This window comes from Rhamphochromis sp. 'chilingali' (genome assembly GCF_963969265.1).
Source record: "Rhamphochromis sp. 'chilingali' genome assembly, chromosome: 8".
NCBI lineage: Eukaryota > Metazoa > Chordata > Actinopteri > Cichliformes > Cichlidae > Rhamphochromis > Rhamphochromis sp. 'chilingali'.
In genome coordinates, this window is record NC_137935.1 from 9,013,507 (window position 1) to 9,034,371 (window position 20,865).

General features: G+C 42.1%; 1 protein-coding gene across 1 annotated transcript in view; it reads left to right on the plus strand.

Moving 5' to 3' along the window:
* The window catches only part of LOC308400423 (protocadherin-16-like), a 78,591-nt gene that overhangs the window by 48,854 nt on the left and 8,872 nt on the right, over nucleotides 1-20,865 (plus strand). The window contains exons 3-14 of the mRNA XM_080888102.1: nucleotides 9,644-9,832; nucleotides 10,530-10,761; nucleotides 10,894-11,130; nucleotides 11,231-12,259; nucleotides 13,084-13,271; nucleotides 13,354-13,450; nucleotides 13,629-13,786; nucleotides 15,168-16,014; nucleotides 18,677-18,916; nucleotides 19,443-19,568; nucleotides 19,691-19,900; nucleotides 19,988-20,854. Of these exons, the coding sequence (XP_080744228.1) occupies nucleotides 9,644-9,832; nucleotides 10,530-10,761; nucleotides 10,894-11,130; nucleotides 11,231-12,259; nucleotides 13,084-13,271; nucleotides 13,354-13,450; nucleotides 13,629-13,786; nucleotides 15,168-16,014; nucleotides 18,677-18,916; nucleotides 19,443-19,568; nucleotides 19,691-19,900; nucleotides 19,988-20,854 (4,420 nt within the window). The remainder of the gene's footprint in view (nucleotides 1-9,643; nucleotides 9,833-10,529; nucleotides 10,762-10,893; nucleotides 11,131-11,230; nucleotides 12,260-13,083; nucleotides 13,272-13,353; nucleotides 13,451-13,628; nucleotides 13,787-15,167; nucleotides 16,015-18,676; nucleotides 18,917-19,442; nucleotides 19,569-19,690; nucleotides 19,901-19,987; nucleotides 20,855-20,865) is intronic.

The following is a 20,865-nucleotide window of genomic DNA, read 5'->3' on the forward strand; positions in this document are numbered from 1 at the left end:
GCACAAACTCTAGCACTGAATAATCTTTATCTACCTCATCAAACAAGCTCGTGGATCTCTGGTAACCAGGTCCAATTTGGCTCCGCCACCGCATCTGTGCTCTGTTTGTGCATGCCATGCTCTGTGGGCATTCTCCCACCCACTGCAGGCAGCTGTAGTACTCGCCTAACCCACATCAGTACTCCTGCACCCCCGTGCTGTGCATGGTTCATATTAGTTCCCCTCCCACCTACTCAGGCCCTGCAATCCGCCGCCTGGTCTGCCTCAGCAGACCAGAGCTCAGCACTGCTATTGGAGGACTATGGAAGGGATGACTGGCTGAAACAGAGCCAAGCGAGAGCCTGACAGGGTTCACTGTGGGTGTTTGATGTAAGGTCACCTCCCCTTGTCTTGTGAGAGTGAATCTTGCTCAGCATGCTTCCAGAATCAGTTCCAAACTGGACCTTGAGAAGGTCTTGGTCGCTAGGTGAATTTTTTGTGGGGTTACACAGTTCAGTGAAAATGCATCCACCACACTATACAGTCTGCTTTGGAGCTAGAGCAGGCTGTCTACAGAAGGTTGGAGGGTTGAGGCCTGGTTCATCTAGCCTGCCTGTCACAGTATCATTGTGTAAGAACTCCGAGGGGCCACTGGTGCATTCACTGGAGTGTGAGTGTGTGTGGGAATATTAGAAAAGTTGCTTAGGCATTTAATAAAGCACTTTATCGAAGGTTTTGCAGTTAAAAGTGCTAAAGAATTACCAGTCCATTTACATATATGTTACTGCTGAATAAGTCAAATTTTTATTAATTTAAGAATTTTATTTTTGCATTTAGTCGATCAAAAGATAATAAGAGCTTCTTTTGGCTACTCCCTTATCCATAAGGGATTGCCACAATGGTTGGATCCACATATTTGGCAGAGATTTTGGATGGTCCTCGTTATACAATGTGATAACCACTAAACTACAGAGCCAATTCATATAAAAAAAATCCACAATATCTCCAAAGCAGCTTGTGGCAAATAATTTCACAGCCACTGAAATGAAACTAAGTAGAAGACAAGCTCCTCCAGTTAACTCGTCAACATAGTGATTTAACAGGCGACTAACCAGCATTCACAAAAAGAAAAAAACAAAAAAAAAAGTCAGGTTTGTTTCTCACATCTGACCTTTGGAAAAATAAACAAGCTAATGTCTTGAGCAGGAGCCCCTCAGATGGAGCCTCTGTCATTCCAGGTGGCCAGGGGTTAATGCCACGCCAGCAGCATGCTTACCCACCCAGTGGAGTTTTTGTCACATTTATTTTTCTTGCCAGTGCAAAGCCTTCTCCAAGAACTGTCCTTGCTATCATGTGGAAGAAGTTTGCAAGCTGTGGCAAACGCTGCACAAAATTCAAAATTCCTCCCAATTTCTAAGCCTAAATCAATTCCAGCAGCATGTTTGGCATGTAGGCCCTTCCCACTAATTTGAGCAAACCTTTTCACACATTGCTTTTCAAATTTTAATGAAAACAATCCCTTTTCACTGAGAGTGGACTTTATTCAGAATATATTTTGAAAAAGAAATGCAAATCAAATTTCTCAGTTGAACCTTTGGGGTCAAGGCTCTCACTGGATAGGTTAGTACACACAGGAGTTTAAAAAACTTTAAAAACACTTGGAATCACATTTGTTCTTGACAACCTTGGATATGCTGGTAGACAAAGTAGGACTGTGCAGAAAGTTTTTACAGGGCAGCTGTCGGTGTGTACCTGTCATACTTCCTCAGACTTTTTTGTCATCATTATTGTGTTGAGTTTCTAGTGTATTAACTCGCACACATGATTTAAAAGCTGAAAAATAGTATTGCATGTCTGTTCTTAAATAGCCCTCCGTTTCCATTATTTCTATTAGCTGTACCTTTTTTCTTCAGCAGCATAATACCTCTCCTCTCTGTTCGTTTGGCCTTTTTTGGGACCTGTCTCTCCTTAAATGGTTAGACGCTTAATGACTTCCAGATGCGAGGTCCAGATGAAAGACAGACGCTTCAGTTTTAAATGAAAGTCTAATGAAAAAAAATGTAGGCCACCTAACAACTGAACTTTTTTCACAACTGCTAAATTGCAAAGTACAAAGAGGGCCTGAGTATAAAATATGGGTATTGCAAGTTTTTTGTTTGTTATTTATTTAGACTCTACATTGCTTATGTTGTTTGATTCCTTCTTTATAAATAAAAAAAGGAAAAATGAGCCATTGTAAGGGTACTTGTTTGTTTGAGCTTCATTTTGGCAAATTTATGATAATGTATCCTAAGCTTTGACCTGATTACTAGGAGTTATGTTTTGAAACTCTGTGGAGTCTTGTGGGTTAAGTTTTTAGAATTATAATACCACAGAAAAGATTTATTTTTTAAACATTACTGGTCAGCAGTCGTGCTTTCTTCCAGAGGAATCGCATTACCTGTTCTCTTTTTTTCTTATACTAAGTAATCTAAAAGTCTATAGTTTGTAGGTACAAAGTGCTATGCTGTGATATTTACTTGCCTTTATGCTGCCATACAGATTCATCACTCCATGAGACCTAATCATACTGATTTTCAGTTCAGGTGTTGTGTAATTTGGCATTGCTCAACCTTTTCTCCATTTTCCCTCCTTAAGCATGTGCTCTTGACAGCCACCCTTCCATTCACACCATTTCTGATGAGCCTTCAGCCAACATTAGATGCTCCTTTGTTAGGCAAATGTGTTAACCACTACACTATAGAACCATTTTATTTTAAAAAAAAATCCACAGTATCTTCAAGGCAGCTAGTGGCAGGCAGTTTTTCAGATACTGAAGTGATTAAACTGAGCAGTAGACAAGGTCCTCCGTCCTTCAACCGAAGTGTCAGATGCATCTCTCAGTTTCTGCCTTTGCTGGATTTTTTTCCTGTTTCAGATACTATTTATCTGCTGTAGATATTTTTTTAGGCCTGCCACTTCTTCTTTTGTTCTCCACTTATCCAGGAGACACTCGGGTAATAGCTCTTTGTGAATCACCATAAAAAAATACATTTTTATGCCTGTCAAACTGTGTTATCTTTGGCATTTTTCATAAATTCAGCTAAAGAATCTGGAGCAAACTATGTGTTTTTGTAAACGATTCCTAGCCATAAAGTGCCTAAAGATGCAATTTAAAATTGGTTCTTTGCTATGTTGTCATTATGTATAGACACAGCAGTGATTCACCCCTTAAGTTAGGTGCCTTTTCTGTACTTCTATGATTTGTAGGTTTCTTAACAAACCAACATTCCTCTGCAAACACTCAGGTACATTGAATGGACTATAAAATGAGTGAAAAAGCAGCCAATGCCCACAGAGATCTTTGAAAGACCCTCAAAAAGCCTGGAGGACTATCACTTAAGGAGGTAAAATATAAAGAAATGAGGCTTGCTCGAGAAAGAGAACTATGATTAGAAGATACATTGCCAGTAACAAAATTTGTTTGGGGAATGTGGATGCTCCCAAATCATTTCTGGAAAATTACAATTACATGGAATTTTTGGAGACGTGACTTCTACCTGCTTTACAGACAGAACTTCTGTTATGATGTTTCAACTTACCTGCTTTAAGTACTGTAGTATTATAGTGAGTGATGTAGGAAAGACTCAGAAACTTTACTTTTCCCTTGTCTGCAGTCTAGCTCTAAGTGTCCTTATATCCCTCCCCTTTGTTCCTTTGCCAGCTATGTGCTCCATGCAATATAGTAACCTGCTGCCCTGAACCTAGCTCCTTCACATTTATCCCTCTCTGCGCTTTACTCAGACAGGGATAAAAAGCAGCACTTCATGGAACCACTGTTGATTGGGAAATCAGTACTTCTGATTTTTCTTTCTTTTTTCTGAGAGAGTCTAAAAGTAGGCCCAGTTAGAGCCATAATCTGGCAAAATACTGCTTCACTGCTGCAAACCAATTAAACACAAATTTATTTGTTTTTTTGCAGTAACCTCAAAGCGTACCTGTCATGTTTACATTTAAGCATGCGTAAAGGAAATATGTTAATCATCATCTGCAACTCTCGTCTGCTCGTATATTCCCCCTTCAAAGGCAGTTGGAACCTATTACCTTTGTGAAAGGATAGCTCTTGATTATATGACTTGGCAACTGGCAAATAGCATGATATTTTTTGGGGGGGAGAAATTGGTGTGATTAAGATGGTTACTGACTTTGACAGTTATATCGTGTATTACTGGGATACCCAGTATAGCAGATGTTCTTTATGTGGACAGAGACAGCATATCTGGATATAGTTCATGTTTAAGTCATGCAGTAATGCTGAATGTTATGTGAATTTCAAATGCATGTAAAGTATATAAAGCTGTTGTGCGTAATTATAAAACTATTTGATATTGTTGGTGCCAGTACATTGATGCTGAGGTATAACAATAATTAGGAGTTGATGTAAAACATTATTCCCAAGGAGTTGTATCTAAAGTCATTCCTACTACAATGCAATTTGTGCGGCTGTCAAAGGAATCTACTTCCAGCCCATTTTTTCTTTGCTTTTTACAGCAAAAGCAGTGAGGTTTGAACATGTGGTTCTGGGTATTAATCCTTCAGCTCCACTTACAGACTTGTCTTACACTTTCTTCAAGCCACTATTTAGCTTTTTTCCTACATCAGCACTGGTGTCTTGGAGGCTGTTGGTGTTTCTTGGCTCATTACTCCTGCAAGGGCAGTTGGAACCAATTACTACAGTGAAAGGACAGTTTTATTTCTTTGAATTCAATGTGGATATTAATGCTGGCCAGAGGGTGACTCTTGATATATTTGATTACCACTTATCTTTACTGTTGAATCAGCACTAAGACAAATATTTGTACTGATGAAATATCAGTTTATAAGCTGTTATTAACTTTACACAAGTTCCCAAAATGCTTAAAATACACAGGACAACAACTCCTCTGTTAAAACAAATCGTTTAACCAGTCCTGGCGTTGCTGCAGCTTTACAGTATGGTACCCTGATTGCAGTGTATTAGGGATACCATGTTTCTGCCCTGCTTTGTCATATTCAGACCTTCTTCTGTGTACATATGTGGAACACAATGGGGCAATATGGATGATACTCTGAGATACTTGATATATTTCATTGCCTTTATCACACTTACACAAAAACAGCTAGACGTCACAGGCCACAGTTTGGCAGTATTTAATGTCACAATTTTATAGACCTTACACATGTCTTAAACTATGCTGTGAAGGTTTCAGCTTTTTGTCTCATGAGTAATCACTGAAATCTTTCACATATGGTTGGTCCTAATCCAGACGGTACAGGCTGTGCTACAAATGTTTAGAGTTTTGATATATTTGTCAACAGTGAGCGGGCTTCTTCCTTCCACTGCCCGGGTGTGGTCTTTGTCTGGCTCTTTGGTGTGGTGGGGGACATGTCACAAAGTCCCTGACCTGCCCATCTGCTACTTAAGCGGCTATTGAGAGAGGCCTTTAGGAGGTCTCCACCTCGTTTTCCTCATCTCTGCTCTCTTCAGAAGTGATGCCAGGACAATAGAGGCAGAGCAGTGTGCAGGGCTTCGCACCAGCTGTGAAAGCTCAAAGCATTTCTCAGTCCAGATTTCTACAGCTCACCCACTCGTTTTACTTCTTTGAGCCTACTCTTTCCTCTTTGCCTCTGCTGTCTTTAATGATCTTGTCACTTTATCAATCTATCACATTACCCTGCTGATTGCTCCTGTGTGAGTCCTGCTATTAAGAGCTTAACTTGTCATGCCTGTACAGCTGTCATTGAATATTATTTTTGAATGAAATTCACCATGTTGTGGTGAAAAATGCATGTGATTGGGTCTAATATTGTTCTAAATCTCACTGGGTTGTCAGAAACTGCGGCGTCACTGCTCTGAAAGTTCCACATCATAAATATGCCTGCTGAAATCTATGTAGTGGGTGGAGTACTAATTTCCCTTACCTTTTATAAATCTTCATCATTCACTAAACAAGGTTCCCTTTATTCTAAACCTAAGGATGAAAACTTTTTCCTTTTTAACATCCACACAATATTTCTTTAAGCCCACGCCAACTGTCTGGCCAACATATGTAAGTAAAAGCACTACTCCAGAAAGATAAAAGAAAGCTCAGTCATAAATATGAGCTTAAGAGATTTAGAAATGTCATCCAGTATTTTCTAAAACTGTTGCTGTATTTTGTTTAATTTGGGCCCCTGCTGGTTTTGCTGCATACTAATCTGTGTTTTGTATGTTTGCAATGAGAATACAAAAAAATATTTGGAGTTTGATGTCATCGGAGTTCAGAATTAACTTGATCTTGCTGTCTTGCTCTGCAAGCATCACGAGACTGTGATGAGCAGTCGCTTTATTCCCAATGTTTGTACGTTTGTGTCTTTGCTTACGCATCTAAGGTACACTCACAGGACTTGTGCATGCAGAGTTTGATTGATGTGTGTGATGATTTCCCAGTTGGCAAACATTTACATGCGCACTCCGTCATTTGTGGCCTGTTTGGATTGGCAGAGTTGCGGTCCTGATTGGCTGGTTTTGCTGAGGAATACGTGAGATGGATTTGTTTGACTGGGCACTCTAAAATACGGGGTGCGTGAATAAAAACTACATTGCCTTCAGTTCACCCCTTGTTGGCTTCAGCGGGCCCAGCTTTGCATCATTCACTTACTCACTGGTTTTTGCACTAGTTCTTTCCACGGTGTGGTTTTTATGCACGGCTGCACAATGAAGGTCTAGCGGGGAGCACTAGCTATGGACAAATAAGGTCACACATACATATGTTTGCATTAACCTCATACATTTATGATCAAGAACTGAAAAGCCACATTCAATGATTAGAAAAGGCATTTTGGGAAATTTCACATCCAAAAATAGAAATCACCCAAATCCTGGCCTTCTGAAAAGAAAATAAAGGCCAGGCTCTTTCCCAGACCACAGTATTAGGATATTAGACGGCCCAGAAAACAATAGAGCAGGAAAAAGCCTCAAGATCATTATTTCATTTGGACATGTTATATATAAATATACAAAATCCTGTTCTCTCCTGTGAGTTCTGTTCTCTTGACTGGACAGTCAGTCAGTCAGTCAGTCAGAAAGTCTCCTCTGGAAGTCTCCTGGAATCTGATGGGAGAACCACAAAGTTCCCCAGTTATCTTTGGATTTGTCCAGCTTGTTTTACTAAGGACTCAGCCAAACGTTGCCTTTCCCCTGCTGATAAGACAGCTCCCATCATTCCTCACTCACATACATGAAGTGTAGGGAGAATACTGCTGGCTGCTGGTGATGATCTAAGCTTACTCTTGCTTTTGAACTTTAATCCAATAAAAATAAAGTTTGTGTAATACCTATACACTCCAGAGGAGAGAGTACAAAGTCACTGGGAAACTGAAACAGAGGCACCTGATATTAGTGATGGATACAGCATAGTGGAGACTGGTATTTTTCTATGCTGCATTGGGTGGAGAATTCCTATTTATATCGAGCAGATGTTAAATGACTTGTCTGGTTACCAGTTTTAAAATTTACAATATGTATATGTGGTTGAGGTTAAGCCTTAATGTGCTTTCTGGAAGTTATATATAGTATAAAAGGTTAGAATAGAATGGTAATTAAACCAAGAATGCATGAAAGGGACATAAACAAGTATGAATAATGCATGACTCCTCGCTGTGACACCAGTGCAGAACTGTAGCATTATGCAACGTCCCAAAAGAAAAGGCTTTTATTTATTACTTTTTTGAATCTAATTTTGTCTGATGTTTTCTGGCTTATTCATCTTAATCTACTTTTATTTTTAGTTTGTAATCAGGGACTTTGAGCAGCACACTGGCTCATTTTCATTACTGACACTGGGATTGCCCAATCAAATGTCTTAATGTGACCGTCCCCTCCCCCACCACTGCTGTGCGCTCATGCAACAAACAACTGTAAAAACGGTAAAATACTGTAAGTAGGGGTTTCAATTACCCAGTTTATTGTGCCACGCTTATTTTTTACAATTTGCTGGTATTTTTTTTAAACTCAAAAAACAGCCTCATTTCATTGTGAACTGCTGTTTAGCCTGAATAGACTAAAAAAGCTCCTGTTGCCACCTTACTGAAAGCATTTTTTTCTTGTCTTTTCTTTCTTTTTCATACACTGTATGTAGGTGTACTTTTAAAAAGTTTTTATAGAAGGTTTTGCCCAAAATGGGAAAAAAAATCATAGCTTCTACAATCAGTAAAGGTTTTTGAAGGTTCAGTCACAAGAGAGGAAATGTGTTCTTGCAGATCTGCTGGGAAATGCTTGTTGCATATCTGCTATCTTTTTCTTTAACAACATTCAGGTATTCACACCAAGGTGCTCCTTCAGTTTCCCCCCAGCTGACACTCATCACACAAATATGAGTAAACCAAACACATAAATCTTTGGGGTTGTTATAAGTAACTTGTCCCCCCCTGCTAAATGATAAAAAGTAAGCAACAGCTTTTGCACATTAAAAGAGTAGCTTTTCTCGTATTGCTCTTGGTTTCCCCTTTCCTCGTGTGGTTTATTATTCTTCTTCTCTTTGGCTTGCATCTCTGCCAGCCTTACGACTCTCTCACTCCAACACCCCACTCACCCTCTGTTAGGAGTTACAGTCAAGAGGGCTCTCTGCTGAGTCCCCCGTCTGCCATCTGCTCAGGAAAGAGATGAAGGCTAAATTATTGCAGACAAACCTTCATCACCTCAAGTGAATGATTTCCATCCATTCACAGCCATACAAGTAACATCTTTTTTAAAAGTCAGGATTTGATAATAACCATGGCTTGCCTTATTTTTCTTGGCGATATTTCTGATGAGTGCTCCCTCTTTCACAGATGAGGTTCCCTGCTGCTACACGTTGGAGCACCAGACCATGAGCTCAATTTTATTCCAATTAGTGTTTTTGCTAAAAGGATTCATTTATAAAACATGGAAGGAAGAAGAATTCTAATCAACTTGTGAGGTTTAACCCTACTCTAATCTGCGATCTAGCACCAACACTTGCAAACAATTATGCTGCTCGTACCCAGGGGTTGATCTGATTGGTGTGTTTGCCTTGTGCTGTCTTGGGAGATCCAACAGTAATTGAGCTGGCTTCTTGGCTGATGGCTTGGGAGCTGCTTTTATAGCTCCAGTGGTTCTATCCTTCTCTAAATGTGCAGCATTATTAAGACCAGACTGCAACCAGGACATCACATCAGGTTGTAATGCGTTGCACTAAAATATAATGTGTGGTATCCCACCATTGCCCAGCCGCTCTTGTCACTGTCCTTTGCAGACACACACTACTCTAGAAGCAGGCAGTTTCTCCCACTGGCAGGCCTCCCAGAGCCTGTAGAAGTCATCCTCCTCCCCCCTTCATTCCCTCAGAGCTCTTTCTGCCAGAGGGCCTGTTTGGCTCATGTTCTGGCTCGGATAAACAATAAAGAACGGATCCAAAGATGCTTTCAAAGGCACCTGGTATGGTGCTCCTGTTTCAGTTTGTGGACTGTCCTGACTCTTACAACTAATAGAAATTAGTTTTGATCTAATGAGGATTTAGAGTAACGTAATTGAATATGGAAAGTGCTGAGTTTATCCAGTGAGATATTCCCCTTCCAACTTAATAAATTTTAATTGTAATGTGCAATGTTGGACTGTTTAACCCATAGCATGTTTTCCTCTCTGTAGGTGACTGCGGCAGATGCAGACAGTGGCTCCTATGGCTTGATTACCTATTCTCTTGGCTCTGGCATTAACAGCGCTGTTCCCTCTAAATTCACCATTGGCAAGGAGACTGGCCAGATCTGCACTACTGCTGCACTAGACAGAGATCAAGGACCAGCCAGCTTCGACTTTACTGTTACTGCAGTAGATGGGGTAAGCCACCGCCCTTTGAAATCATGAATCCACAGAGCTGCAGTATAATCCCATAAACACAGCAGCCATGCTTTTCTTATAGACAGGAGAGCAGAGATGTGGCCAACTGTGCAGGGAAAAAAATGAGTTTTTGAGTTGTCCCCCTCCCAAGTTTGAATAGTTCTCCTTGGTAGGTAGACTTAAGTTAGTACAGCATCCTGTGCACTGACTGCCAAAAAATACTTAAAGAAGAAAAAGTTAAAAATGAAAGAAAATTACTGCGGGCATGTTAAAGCAATCAGAAGGAAAATACCTCAACTGTCAGGCAGTAATATTTTAACAAGTTGGACTGCCGCCTTCCTCGTTTTTGCCACCTGGTCCAAATGAAAAGCCTGCACTGTATTTCTGCAAATGAAAAGGCTATGAAACAGACTTGGGTTGCAGCAAGCCCTCTCACCCTCCACGGGTCATGACATATTGCTCTTTCCCAAGGGAAACTATCAATCTGTGTCCCTACGCGAACCTCCTGGGACTATATTTTAGAGGCTACGCCATACATCGAAATCTTAACTGGGTTTACTGCTGGTTTTTACTTCCACCATTAATGTGGTCTATGTGCGCTGTTAATGTGGCCTAAATCCTGCTTTCAGGTATGTTTTTACTGTTCATGATTTAATATGTGAAGGTATAACAAAAGAGCTTTTTGTTTCCTCTGCAGGGTGGACTGAGCTCAGTGGCCTATGTCAGGGTAGATCTGGTGGACATTAATGATAACAGACCCGCTTTCTACCCTCTCAGTTATGCTGTTAGTTTGAGCACACAGAGTGCCCCTGGGACATCTGTTGTCAGAGTGACAGCCTATGACCCAGACTCAGGCAAGAATGGGCGAATTACATACAAAACAGTGCCTGGAGGGGCTTCTCCATACTTTACTCTCAACAAAGACACAGGTCAGTGTAAATATTGTTCCCCATTCCTGCTCTGGACTTTTATAATGATTTACAGAAATAATTCAAACAATTTATGATATTGTGTGATGTCAAAATTGCCTGTTAATGTATTATCTTTGAATCCTTTTATAGGTGTGATCTCACTGTCTCGATCTGTCTATGGGAAGGCCAACTCTGTCGTTCCAATGGTTATCTCTGCTCAGGATGGTGGTGGTCTTGTTGCCTTAGTGAATGCCAGAGTTAACATTAGTGTGGTGGCAGGTTTAGTGGCTCCGCCCGTGTTTGAAAAGACTCAGTATTACTTCACCGTGTCAGAGGACGTCCTGCGCGGGACTGTTGTGGGAATCGTCCAGGCCAGCAGTAAAACAGGTGCGGACTACAGACACCTTAATCTGACACTTCTTCTGTAAAAACCCCCCCAAAAATGTTATAATTCAGTGACCTGTCTTTGTAATTTTACATCTTTCAGGCATCTCTAGAGATATTTCCTATACCATCAGCTCCGGAGACCCTGCAGGCTACTTCACAGTTGATCCTGACACCGGGGCCCTAAGGACCAGTCTTCCCCTGGATCATGAAGCCCAATCAGCTCTTGATTTGGAGGTGCAGGCCCGCAGCGGCAACCCTCCTGCCTTTGGCCAGACCCGTGTCCACATTACCATTGCAGATGTCAACGACAACCCACCTGTTTTCCTGCCCTCATCCTCAGAGTCCCTGCTGCTGCCAGAGCATACAGAAATGGGCACAGTAGTTTATCGTGTCCAAGCTGAGGACAGAGACTCAGCAGTCAATGGACAACTCACCTTTGACCTTTCTTCTTCAAATGGACTCCAGAGGATTTTTAGCGTAGAGCGCAGCAGTGGAGAGATTCGATTGGTAGGGAGCCTCTCTTATGAGAATACCCCCCGTTATGACCTCCAGGTTATCGCCAAGGATAGTGGAGTACCCCAGCTAAGTGCCACCTTCATGCTTGTGGTTCATGTCCAGGCAGAGAACGACCAGGGTCCTGTGTTTGACACCCTCACGTACCGCGTTGAATTAAAAGAAGGAACTCCAATAAGCACATGCTTTCTGCAAGTCAGAGCTTTGAACAGAGAAACACCAACCTCTGGCCACGTTGCTCCCCTGGCATATCATTTACGTCCAGATGGAGATGCTGCAGGTTTTGGCATTGCTGCAGACAGCGGCTGGCTGTTTGTGAAGAGTGCCCTGGACAGGGAAGTCAAGGACATGTACCTCCTGACAGTGTTAGCCAGTACAGGCCATGGACAGTTAAAGAAGACAGGCAGTGCCACAGTGCGGATATCGGTGACTGATGAGAATGATAACTCTCCTCGGCTCACGCAGGAAAGGGTCTTCATGGCTGTGAGAGAGAACCTGCCTCCGGGAACAGGCTTTGGTCACGTGTTGGCCACAGATCGCGACAGCGGCCCCAACGGACGCCTCGCTTACCGCTTTCTGCATCCTGACCGTCACTTTCAGATTAACACCCACACAGGTTAACTGAAAATTTTATCCACTGAGATTAGTCAGTTAGACTTAAGTGTTAAAATGTGGCTTGCTTAGTTTAATTTTAATAAGCAACCATATAAATATGCATATTTATACAAAAAAGGTAATGAAGGCATAAAAATTTGATTTGCCTAAAGAACAGAACAGGCATGCAAAAACATTAGTTCACCAGTGACAGAGGAGATAACATGAGAAAGGAAGCTGATATTATTTGTTTAATTGATCTCCAAGGCTTGGCAGAGGATCAGCCTTTGAAGATATTGGCACATGCTTGACTGGAAAATTTTAATTGATCAGCTTAATTATGTCCATTTTATCAGTCTGTAAAATTGTGTTATGGTCAAACTAAGCTCAAATAACCAAAAAAATTAATTTTTCCTGAATGAAAAGCATGTGGAAAAACACAATTTAGTCAAGTCAGAGAGACATCTCTAAAAGATGAGAGACTGAGGTTGCCCCTCTGCCACTGTCATAAATTAGTTAGATCACGGTGACAGCAGCACTAAGCATCCTGCTGAGTTCTAATTGGCCTGCTGAGCCTGCTAGTCTGTAGGTGGAGACTCGGGCTCTGATTTGTGATCAGCTTCTAGCAGAGTTGTGAGTCTCTAGAGCATCTTCCAACCTCTCAGAAATCTTCTGTTTGTGTGTATGAACGTGTATCCGACTGTGTACGAACAGATCTGCACACTGTTCATGTCTATTACTTATGTGTCACTGATCAAAGCCGGCTGGCTCTTAAGACTCATCATTATTCCAGTGGACTTGTGCCTGTGCATAAAATCTCTCTCATTTATCTACTTGTGTCCCCAGGTGAGATCAGCACAAGGATGACTCTGGACAGAGAGCAGCAGTCTACTTACCAGCTCTTGGTGGTGGCACAAGACGGAGGTTCACCCCCTCGTAGCGCCACAGGCACCGCTTTCATCACTGTACTGGACGAAAATGACAACGACCCTGTTTTCATCCACAGTCAGTCAGGGAAAAACATCATAATTCAGGTAATGTCGAAAGAGCACAAATGTTGTTTGGCAGAAAATAAATTGCTATCATAGAGTGCTGAAAATCTGGTTTAACCCTTAGGTGATGGAAGGTCAGCCTTCTGGGGTTGTACTGGGTACACTGCAAGCCAAAGACCCTGATGAAGGGGAGAATGGCACAATATTCTATTCTTTGTCAGGTACTTTATAGAGACGTTTAAAGAAATATATCTTCCTCCAGTCTTTATTAATTTTTTCATGCTTTTCTTCTTTTTTTGTATATTGTTGAAAGCGGATTCAATTTAATGTTTGTGTTTGTGTGTTCAGGCTTCCTATGCACTTCTCATCTCAAGTTCGGGTATGCTCTGTTTCTTCTAGGTCCCAGAGCTGAGCGCTTCTCTTTGAACACAAACACTGGCGAGTTGCGTTCGTCATCCCCTCTCAGCCACTCGGAACGGGCTGAGTACACTCTGATGGTGACAGCCACCGACAGAGGACTGCCCCCTCGCAGCACCTCCTGCTCCCTCACCATTCAGGTTAGACTGTGTTTTGGAACCACTGCGAGCACAAACACCCACTATATTCACCTATTTGATATCAAAGAATAGACTCGGGGCAGCGACGATCTGCATCCCTGGGCCCCTCGCACTAGTTGCAGACATATCAGCCTCACTTCTGACAAGGTCCCCTCCCATCCCCTCCCCTTTTCTTCCCCTGTGAATTTTCAAAAGGGAAATTTCTATCTGAAATGGAAAAGTGGATCTGAATCAAATACTCCCAGCTGGCTCGTGATGAGGGCCAGCTGTAGACGTCTATGATCAAGGTCATACTCAATGACTTCAACACTTTTTTAATACAGTAGCCCTTTTTGCAAGGAGCAGCAAGGCTATACACTCAACATAAAACACAGCATTAAAGGTAATTCGTGTTAATATTTAATATAGAACAGAAAAAAACACAATGGAAGAACTCTGGAAGGAAGATTTATAGGTTCCAGGAAAATTGAGCTCCTATATAAACAGCTCCAGTCAGCGCCAGCGCAATTTTTCCTCTTTTCCAGTAACAAAAAATGGAAGTCATAATTGTTAGTTAATTGGATTAAACAGTGCAGTGTTGTTCTTGCCTTGTGACGTATTTGTGTAATTTCCTTTAATCATCTTTTCTGAATGATTATTTAATTCCGTCGATGATAGGATAGGCCTATTCCAATTTATTTTTGGAACACTTCTTTTCCATCTAATGTGGAACCAATTTACAGCTTGTCAGCAAGCACAGCATATTTTTTTGAGTGCCTACTTAGTGTGGGAATTGTGCTGTTGGATACACTGCTGAGTATCCAGACTGGCCAATCAGGTTACAAAACACGGTCAGTAATTTCGATTAAAATTTCATCAATAAAGCCACTCCGTGCTCATTTACCTTTCACAGCTGCTTTAATTTTCACACTACATGCATGTATCAAAGGGAAAAAACATGTTTTATTTAAACAATGTTTCAGAAGAGAAATAATAAGGTTGTAGTCTTTGAAGACACTCGGAAAAGAAGTGTAAAACTATATGCAGTACCGCAGTATTCCTCAGTACTAAATTCAAGCCCTTATAACACTTCCTTTTCTGATTGCAGCACTTTTATCATCTATTATATTTCTTGGCATCCAAACAGATGTCAGATTAATCTTAGCAGTCATGTTATTGAAGTCTATAAAAACCTTTTGTAAGTGGTTTCATTTATTCCCCGTGAACACATTCAGTGTGGAGAGGACGTCTGTTTCCACTTTGCCTAAAATCCATAAAATATTTTCGTTCTGTATTGAAAATTGCAAACTTAAGTTGCCACTGGGCATTTGAGTGAAGCATTAGATCTGCTGCCATGTTGCTGCGCCGTTAAATATAAATGCAATGTGTTGCTTTACTGCAGGTTATCAGCATTAACAGACCTGCTACCAAGAAGAATTCACTCTCCATAACTTTCAATTCGGTGGAGGAGGCCAAGCCCGGGTCTGTTATTGGCTCGGTCCGTCTCCATGATAGAGGAACCTTAGAGGACGACAAGGTGACCTACACAGTGGTGGGGGGTACGGACCGAGATGGCACATTTGTTGTGGATCGTCTGACTGGGGACGTTTACTTGGCTCGCCCTCTTGACTATGAACGAGACTCGCGCTACAATCTGCAAATTGAAGTGGATGACTTCTCCGAGGCCCCTCCGAGCAGCACTCTTGTCCACCTGGACATCGACATAGAGGACAGTAATGACCACACTCCTCAGTTCCCAGAGGACCCCATCACAATTGTCATCTCTGAGAGCATGGATCCTGGCTCCTCTGTCTATACTTTCCAGGCCACAGATAAGGATGGCAGTGGGTCCAACAGCAAACTGGTGTATTCCATACTACAACAGTGGCCAAATACCCCAGGTCTATTAACCCTCGACCCATCAACTGGGGTTCTCTCCTTGGGCCAGAAGCTGGACTATGAGGTCACTCCAAACCTCATCCTGGTTGTAAAAGCAACAGATTCTGCTCCTGATGTCAGCCAGAGGCGCTGGGGTTCTGTCACGGCAAGGCTGTATGTGACCGATGAGAATGACAATCCACCAGTGTTCATATCGCCAACAGCTGTCAGTGTGATGGAGGATCAGCCAGTGGGCTTTGTAGTGCTGTATGTCATGGCCAGAGATGCAGACCAAGGGGAGAATGGTAGAGTGACCTACAGAATTCAATCAGGCAACACTGCAGGGACATTCAGTCTCAACCCTAGTACGGGTAAGTGCAGCCCGAAGCCAGGCTTTATTCTCCGTGTGCTTCATTCAAATTAGCTATGCTGTTTTTCATGCATAGCTAATTTACATCCTTTAGATCGGTTTTCTTGTCACAATCCTCAACAGAAAGGGCTTTTAACACCCAAAGGTCATTGTATACATGCAAATTCATTTTGATTTCACCTTGCAATTGCACAAAAACAGGAAAGGTCTTGACATACACGCTGTATTCACTACTTATTAGGGCTGTACTGTCGTATATTTGACATTAATCACTTTGTTGATGGGTGTGCAACTGAAGTTAAGGTGTAGAAAAATAAATGAACAGAACATTTTCTTGCTACTTTTTTGCGCTCAGTGACCAGTGATATGTCAGGATCACAGGGCTCCTGCCCTAAGGTGCCACTGCTGTCTCGCCATTATCTTTTTCAAAAATACCCCGAAAGGGAAAGCTGATTTTTTTTATATCTTCATAAGTTAGCTCTGGCGATGACTGTGAACTTTGCTTTCCACCCAGTGTTATCTGGGATAGCTACTGATCACAACTATGAGTTGTTATGATTAGAAGAATAGTCTACTTAAAAAATATTTAATTTAAGTGCAAATACAAACAGTTTGAAGATTATAATGAGTAAGATTTCAAATCTCTTATGCTGTTTACTTGTTTTCCTCATCTTTCTGCTTCTTTTTTCTACTTATCATTATACTAAAACTTTTGGCTTCAGTTTCTCAGGTCTCTCTTTGTATTCTCTGCCCTGCTAGGCTGTAGAACTAGAACTAAAGCACTACTGTGTCATGCAAAGACAAGCAAATCTGCATCAGAATCTCCTTCTAAATTTCACTTTGCATTGCATATATACTCACTACTCTACACGACTCCACACAAAATTCACCTAACCTTACTTTCTATAAACACACACAAACTGTTTTAATAATCTGCTTACTTCTAAGGTCAGCCCAATTCTTGCTTCACCTTTCATGACTTATTTCTCTCAGTTGGAGGCCAGACAGGCCAGCTTGCCAAATATTAAACGCACACATACACACACACAAGAATGTGCAAGTACACGTGCATACGCGCGCACACACAACAACCCATCATCTGTTATTGTGGATCTATTCCCATGAAAGACCAAAGAACCTCCTGCTCAGGCTTCTGGGAACCATTAGAGGAGGGATCAGTTACGCGTGTTTACGTGTACGCACGTGTGTATGTGTGTGCGTAGGCATGCACATATGTGTTTGTGTGCTTGCATTAGAGTATGTCACTTAGTCAGCGCTGACCTTGGGCCATTTGGTCCTGTGGGCTTTGTTGTGGTGTTTGAGACACGTGTCAACATTTGCTCCGCCCTCGCCTTCAAGTCGCCAACCAGGATGCCTCCTGGAGCAGTTTGGGGATGGAAACATTCAGCGTCTGTCATGCATGTCACTTCTGCTTCAGCCCAGTATGTGCACTCATCTTGAAGTGCTTTTCATGCACACTAGTTATTTGTTAGAATAGTGACAAGTTAATCCTTTGTGCACCTGGTTTGCTCCCGTTTTGGGGTCAGTGACCAAAGGTCTACGACAACTCTGCACAATCTGTTTTCATTACCTTGGCGTCACAGCTAACCACAATAGAGAGAACTATCAGGCGATTGTTATAAATCTGTAAAGTCACAGTGTGAGACACATTCTCATCACTCAGTGTCAGAATGGAGGTCATTAATTTTCCTTTCAAGAGAAGTAGGGAGAGTTTACTGGTGATATGGGGGACTGCTTCTCTGCAAAAGACAACACCATTCAGGGATTAACCCATCAAATTTTGATAAATGGCTTTGCCATATCAAATAAGAGAGATGTGTTTGTTGTCTGAGCAACCTCCGCTCGCACATGCACTGCAGTCCACAGCGTTGGCGCCACCAACCCCCACACATGCTTACAAAACATCCAAAATAAAAACTCTCCCCAGATCCCTCCATTTTTTTCCCCTTCCCATGTGTTATCGGTGACCAGGGATATAGTAGGATCACAGAGGAATCAAATTTAGGTGAAAAATTCCAGCCTGTAACTTATACCAGATTAAAAGCTTAGAGGCAAGTTATCTCAATCCTAGAAAGGCACAAAGTGAAAAACAAACACACACAAAAAAAGTTAAAAGGAAAACAGTCTTGGCCCTCTCTTTCTTTAACAGTTGCATTTGATTTTAAAGCATGAAATTGAAATTAAATCATTGCAAGTTCTACCCTCTTAGGGCAGGATAATGAAAAGGCTGGGGTGCCTCTAATTCCTACGGAGCACGGCAGGCCTGGCTGTTGCGTGTCTAGAGTGTGTGTTTACTGCTTCTTTCTCGATGGCTGTGGCATTCTCCAGTGGAAAATCTCGTAAACTGTGGCCAGACCGTTTGGGCTGTTACAGCAGTGGTGGTGGTAGCAGTCAGGTAGGCAGAGCTGTGTGTGTGTGGAGGAGATTAGCACTGATTTGGCCCTCACACGGCAAGTTTTCACACTTGATTTTTAAATAACTTGACTACAAACACAATCATGGCAAGCAGTGTTTTTTATTGCCTTTGATGACATGCTTTCATACCGTAATTGTCTAACTGTCTCTTTTAACCAGGCTATAATAAAGTACCCACGTAGAGGAAATCTCTCCTCATATTTCACCCTTCATTCATCTCCCTACAGGCTCTCTGTCTATTTTCAAACCTCTGGACCGCGAGGAGCAGGACATCTTTAACCTCACAGTAATCGCTGAGGATCACGGGATACCCCAACACTCGTCCATCCAGCTGCTGTGTGTGCATGTGATCGATGTTAATGATGAGGCGCCCTGGTTTGAGCAGAGCCAGTATGAAGTAGAGATCTCGGAGAACCAACCTCCAGGAACCAGTGTGCTGACAGTGTCTGCCACTGATCTGGACCAAGGTCTGATTCATAATGTGCAGGGATTTGATCTGTCATATTATATTTGTGCTGCTTTTAATTCTTCTTAGCCATCATTTGCTGACTATGTGTTCACATTAGAGACATTAACAGTTCTTTTTATTTGCATAAGGACTACATGAGGGGGGGGTTAGCATGCATTCTCCAAGAGTTAGTCAGAAGCACATAAAGTAGGAGGATTATAAACTTTCTCCTCAAAAGCAATTAGTGAAGTAAACAGGTGAGGTTGCCAGGCTGCTTTCTCGTAGCACGCGATCTGGCACACAGACGCCTGAGGGAGGGCTCTTGCTGCCAAATGCTTATACAGCAAGCCTCATGACAAACAAACAAATAAGTTTACAAGCTATTAGAAGAGAATTTGAAACATGTTGTAAATGCATTTTTTTCATTATTATCTACAAGTTATAGGATGGAACTCTCTGACCTTCACCGACATTCTTTGATTTTTAATTTATTTTTTACAGGCCATTTTTAATAGAATGCTGTGACTATATTTGTTTCTCTGTAGGAAGCAATGGCCAGGTGACATATGACGGTATCTCACAGGAGGGTTTCAGCATCAACCCAGTATCAGGTGTGATTATGATTACTAAGTCTCTGGACAGGGAGCTTCAGGAATACTACACTGTCACAGGTACTGTCATCTGATTGTTCTGCAGCCTTACAAAAAATGCCAGATCTGATACATAATAAAAATAATATTTAAATTATGAATTACTACAACAAATTATAGTGTGCTTTTTTATGTTCTGGCAGTGTCTGCAAAAGATGGAGGCCTTCCACCGAACTATGCTAAAGCAACTGTGAGGATCAAGGTGACTGACGTTAATGACAACGCCCCTGTCTTTGGACGTCTTTACTACAGCATAGAGGTGCCTGAAAACCTGGAAGCACTACCTCTATTCACCCTTCGAGCCACTGATCAGGATGCGGGAGACAACGGCAGGATAAACTACAAAATTACAGGTGAGAACTGCTTTTGATTTAATGTTTTAAATGATCGGTACATAGTTTCAAATGTTTACAAGCCATTTGCTATCGCTCTACTTGCAGCTGGAGATTCATCTGGAGACTTCCGCTTGGATGGCCAGTCAGGTGTCCTGTCCACCTCACGGCCCCTTGATCGGGAGAAGAGGCCTGGGTACAGTTTAACGGTGATAGCTCAGGACCAGGGCCACCCAGCACTTAGCAGCACTGCCACTGTAGAAGTGATAGTCCTGGACATCAATGATCACAGCCCCCAGTTTCAGAGCAGCAGCTACACAGCAGAAATTTTGGAAGATGTTCCCATTGGGTCACTCGTCCTGGAGGTGAAAGCCATTGATTTGGACCATGGCCCTAATAGCCAAGTGCTGTACTTTCTGAGCCATGGCTCCCAGAGCATGTTCATGATAGACCAAAACACAGGTCGCATTATCACAGCATCCCCCCTCGATAGAGAGAGAACAGCTTCTTACACTTTTGAGGTGTGTGCCACCGATTCTTCCCCCGCAAACCCACGTAACTCCACTGCTCAGGTGACGATCTATATTCAGGATGTGAACGACAATGCTCCGTTCTTCATTCAGGACCCACTTATTGTGAATGTCTCCGCCAGTAGTGTCTCTAATCGTCGAGTTTTGGCCACTATGAGAGCAGAGGACAAAGACTTTGGAGCTAATGGCTCTGTTTTTTATCGTTTCGCCAACTCTGTCAGGGGGTTCACCATTAACTCACTGACAGGAGAAATCCAGGCCACAGAGAAGCTGCAGACCATGACCCAAAGCCAACGGACTTTGATAGTTCAGGCCATGGACCAAGGGAACCCAGCACAATCTTCCCTGGGAGTGGTTATCATTTACATAAAGGAGCAGAGCTACAGTGGGATTCGCTTCTCTCGCACAGCAAGAGATGTCAGCCTGCAAGAGAACGCTGCTAAAGGTTGAAGTGAT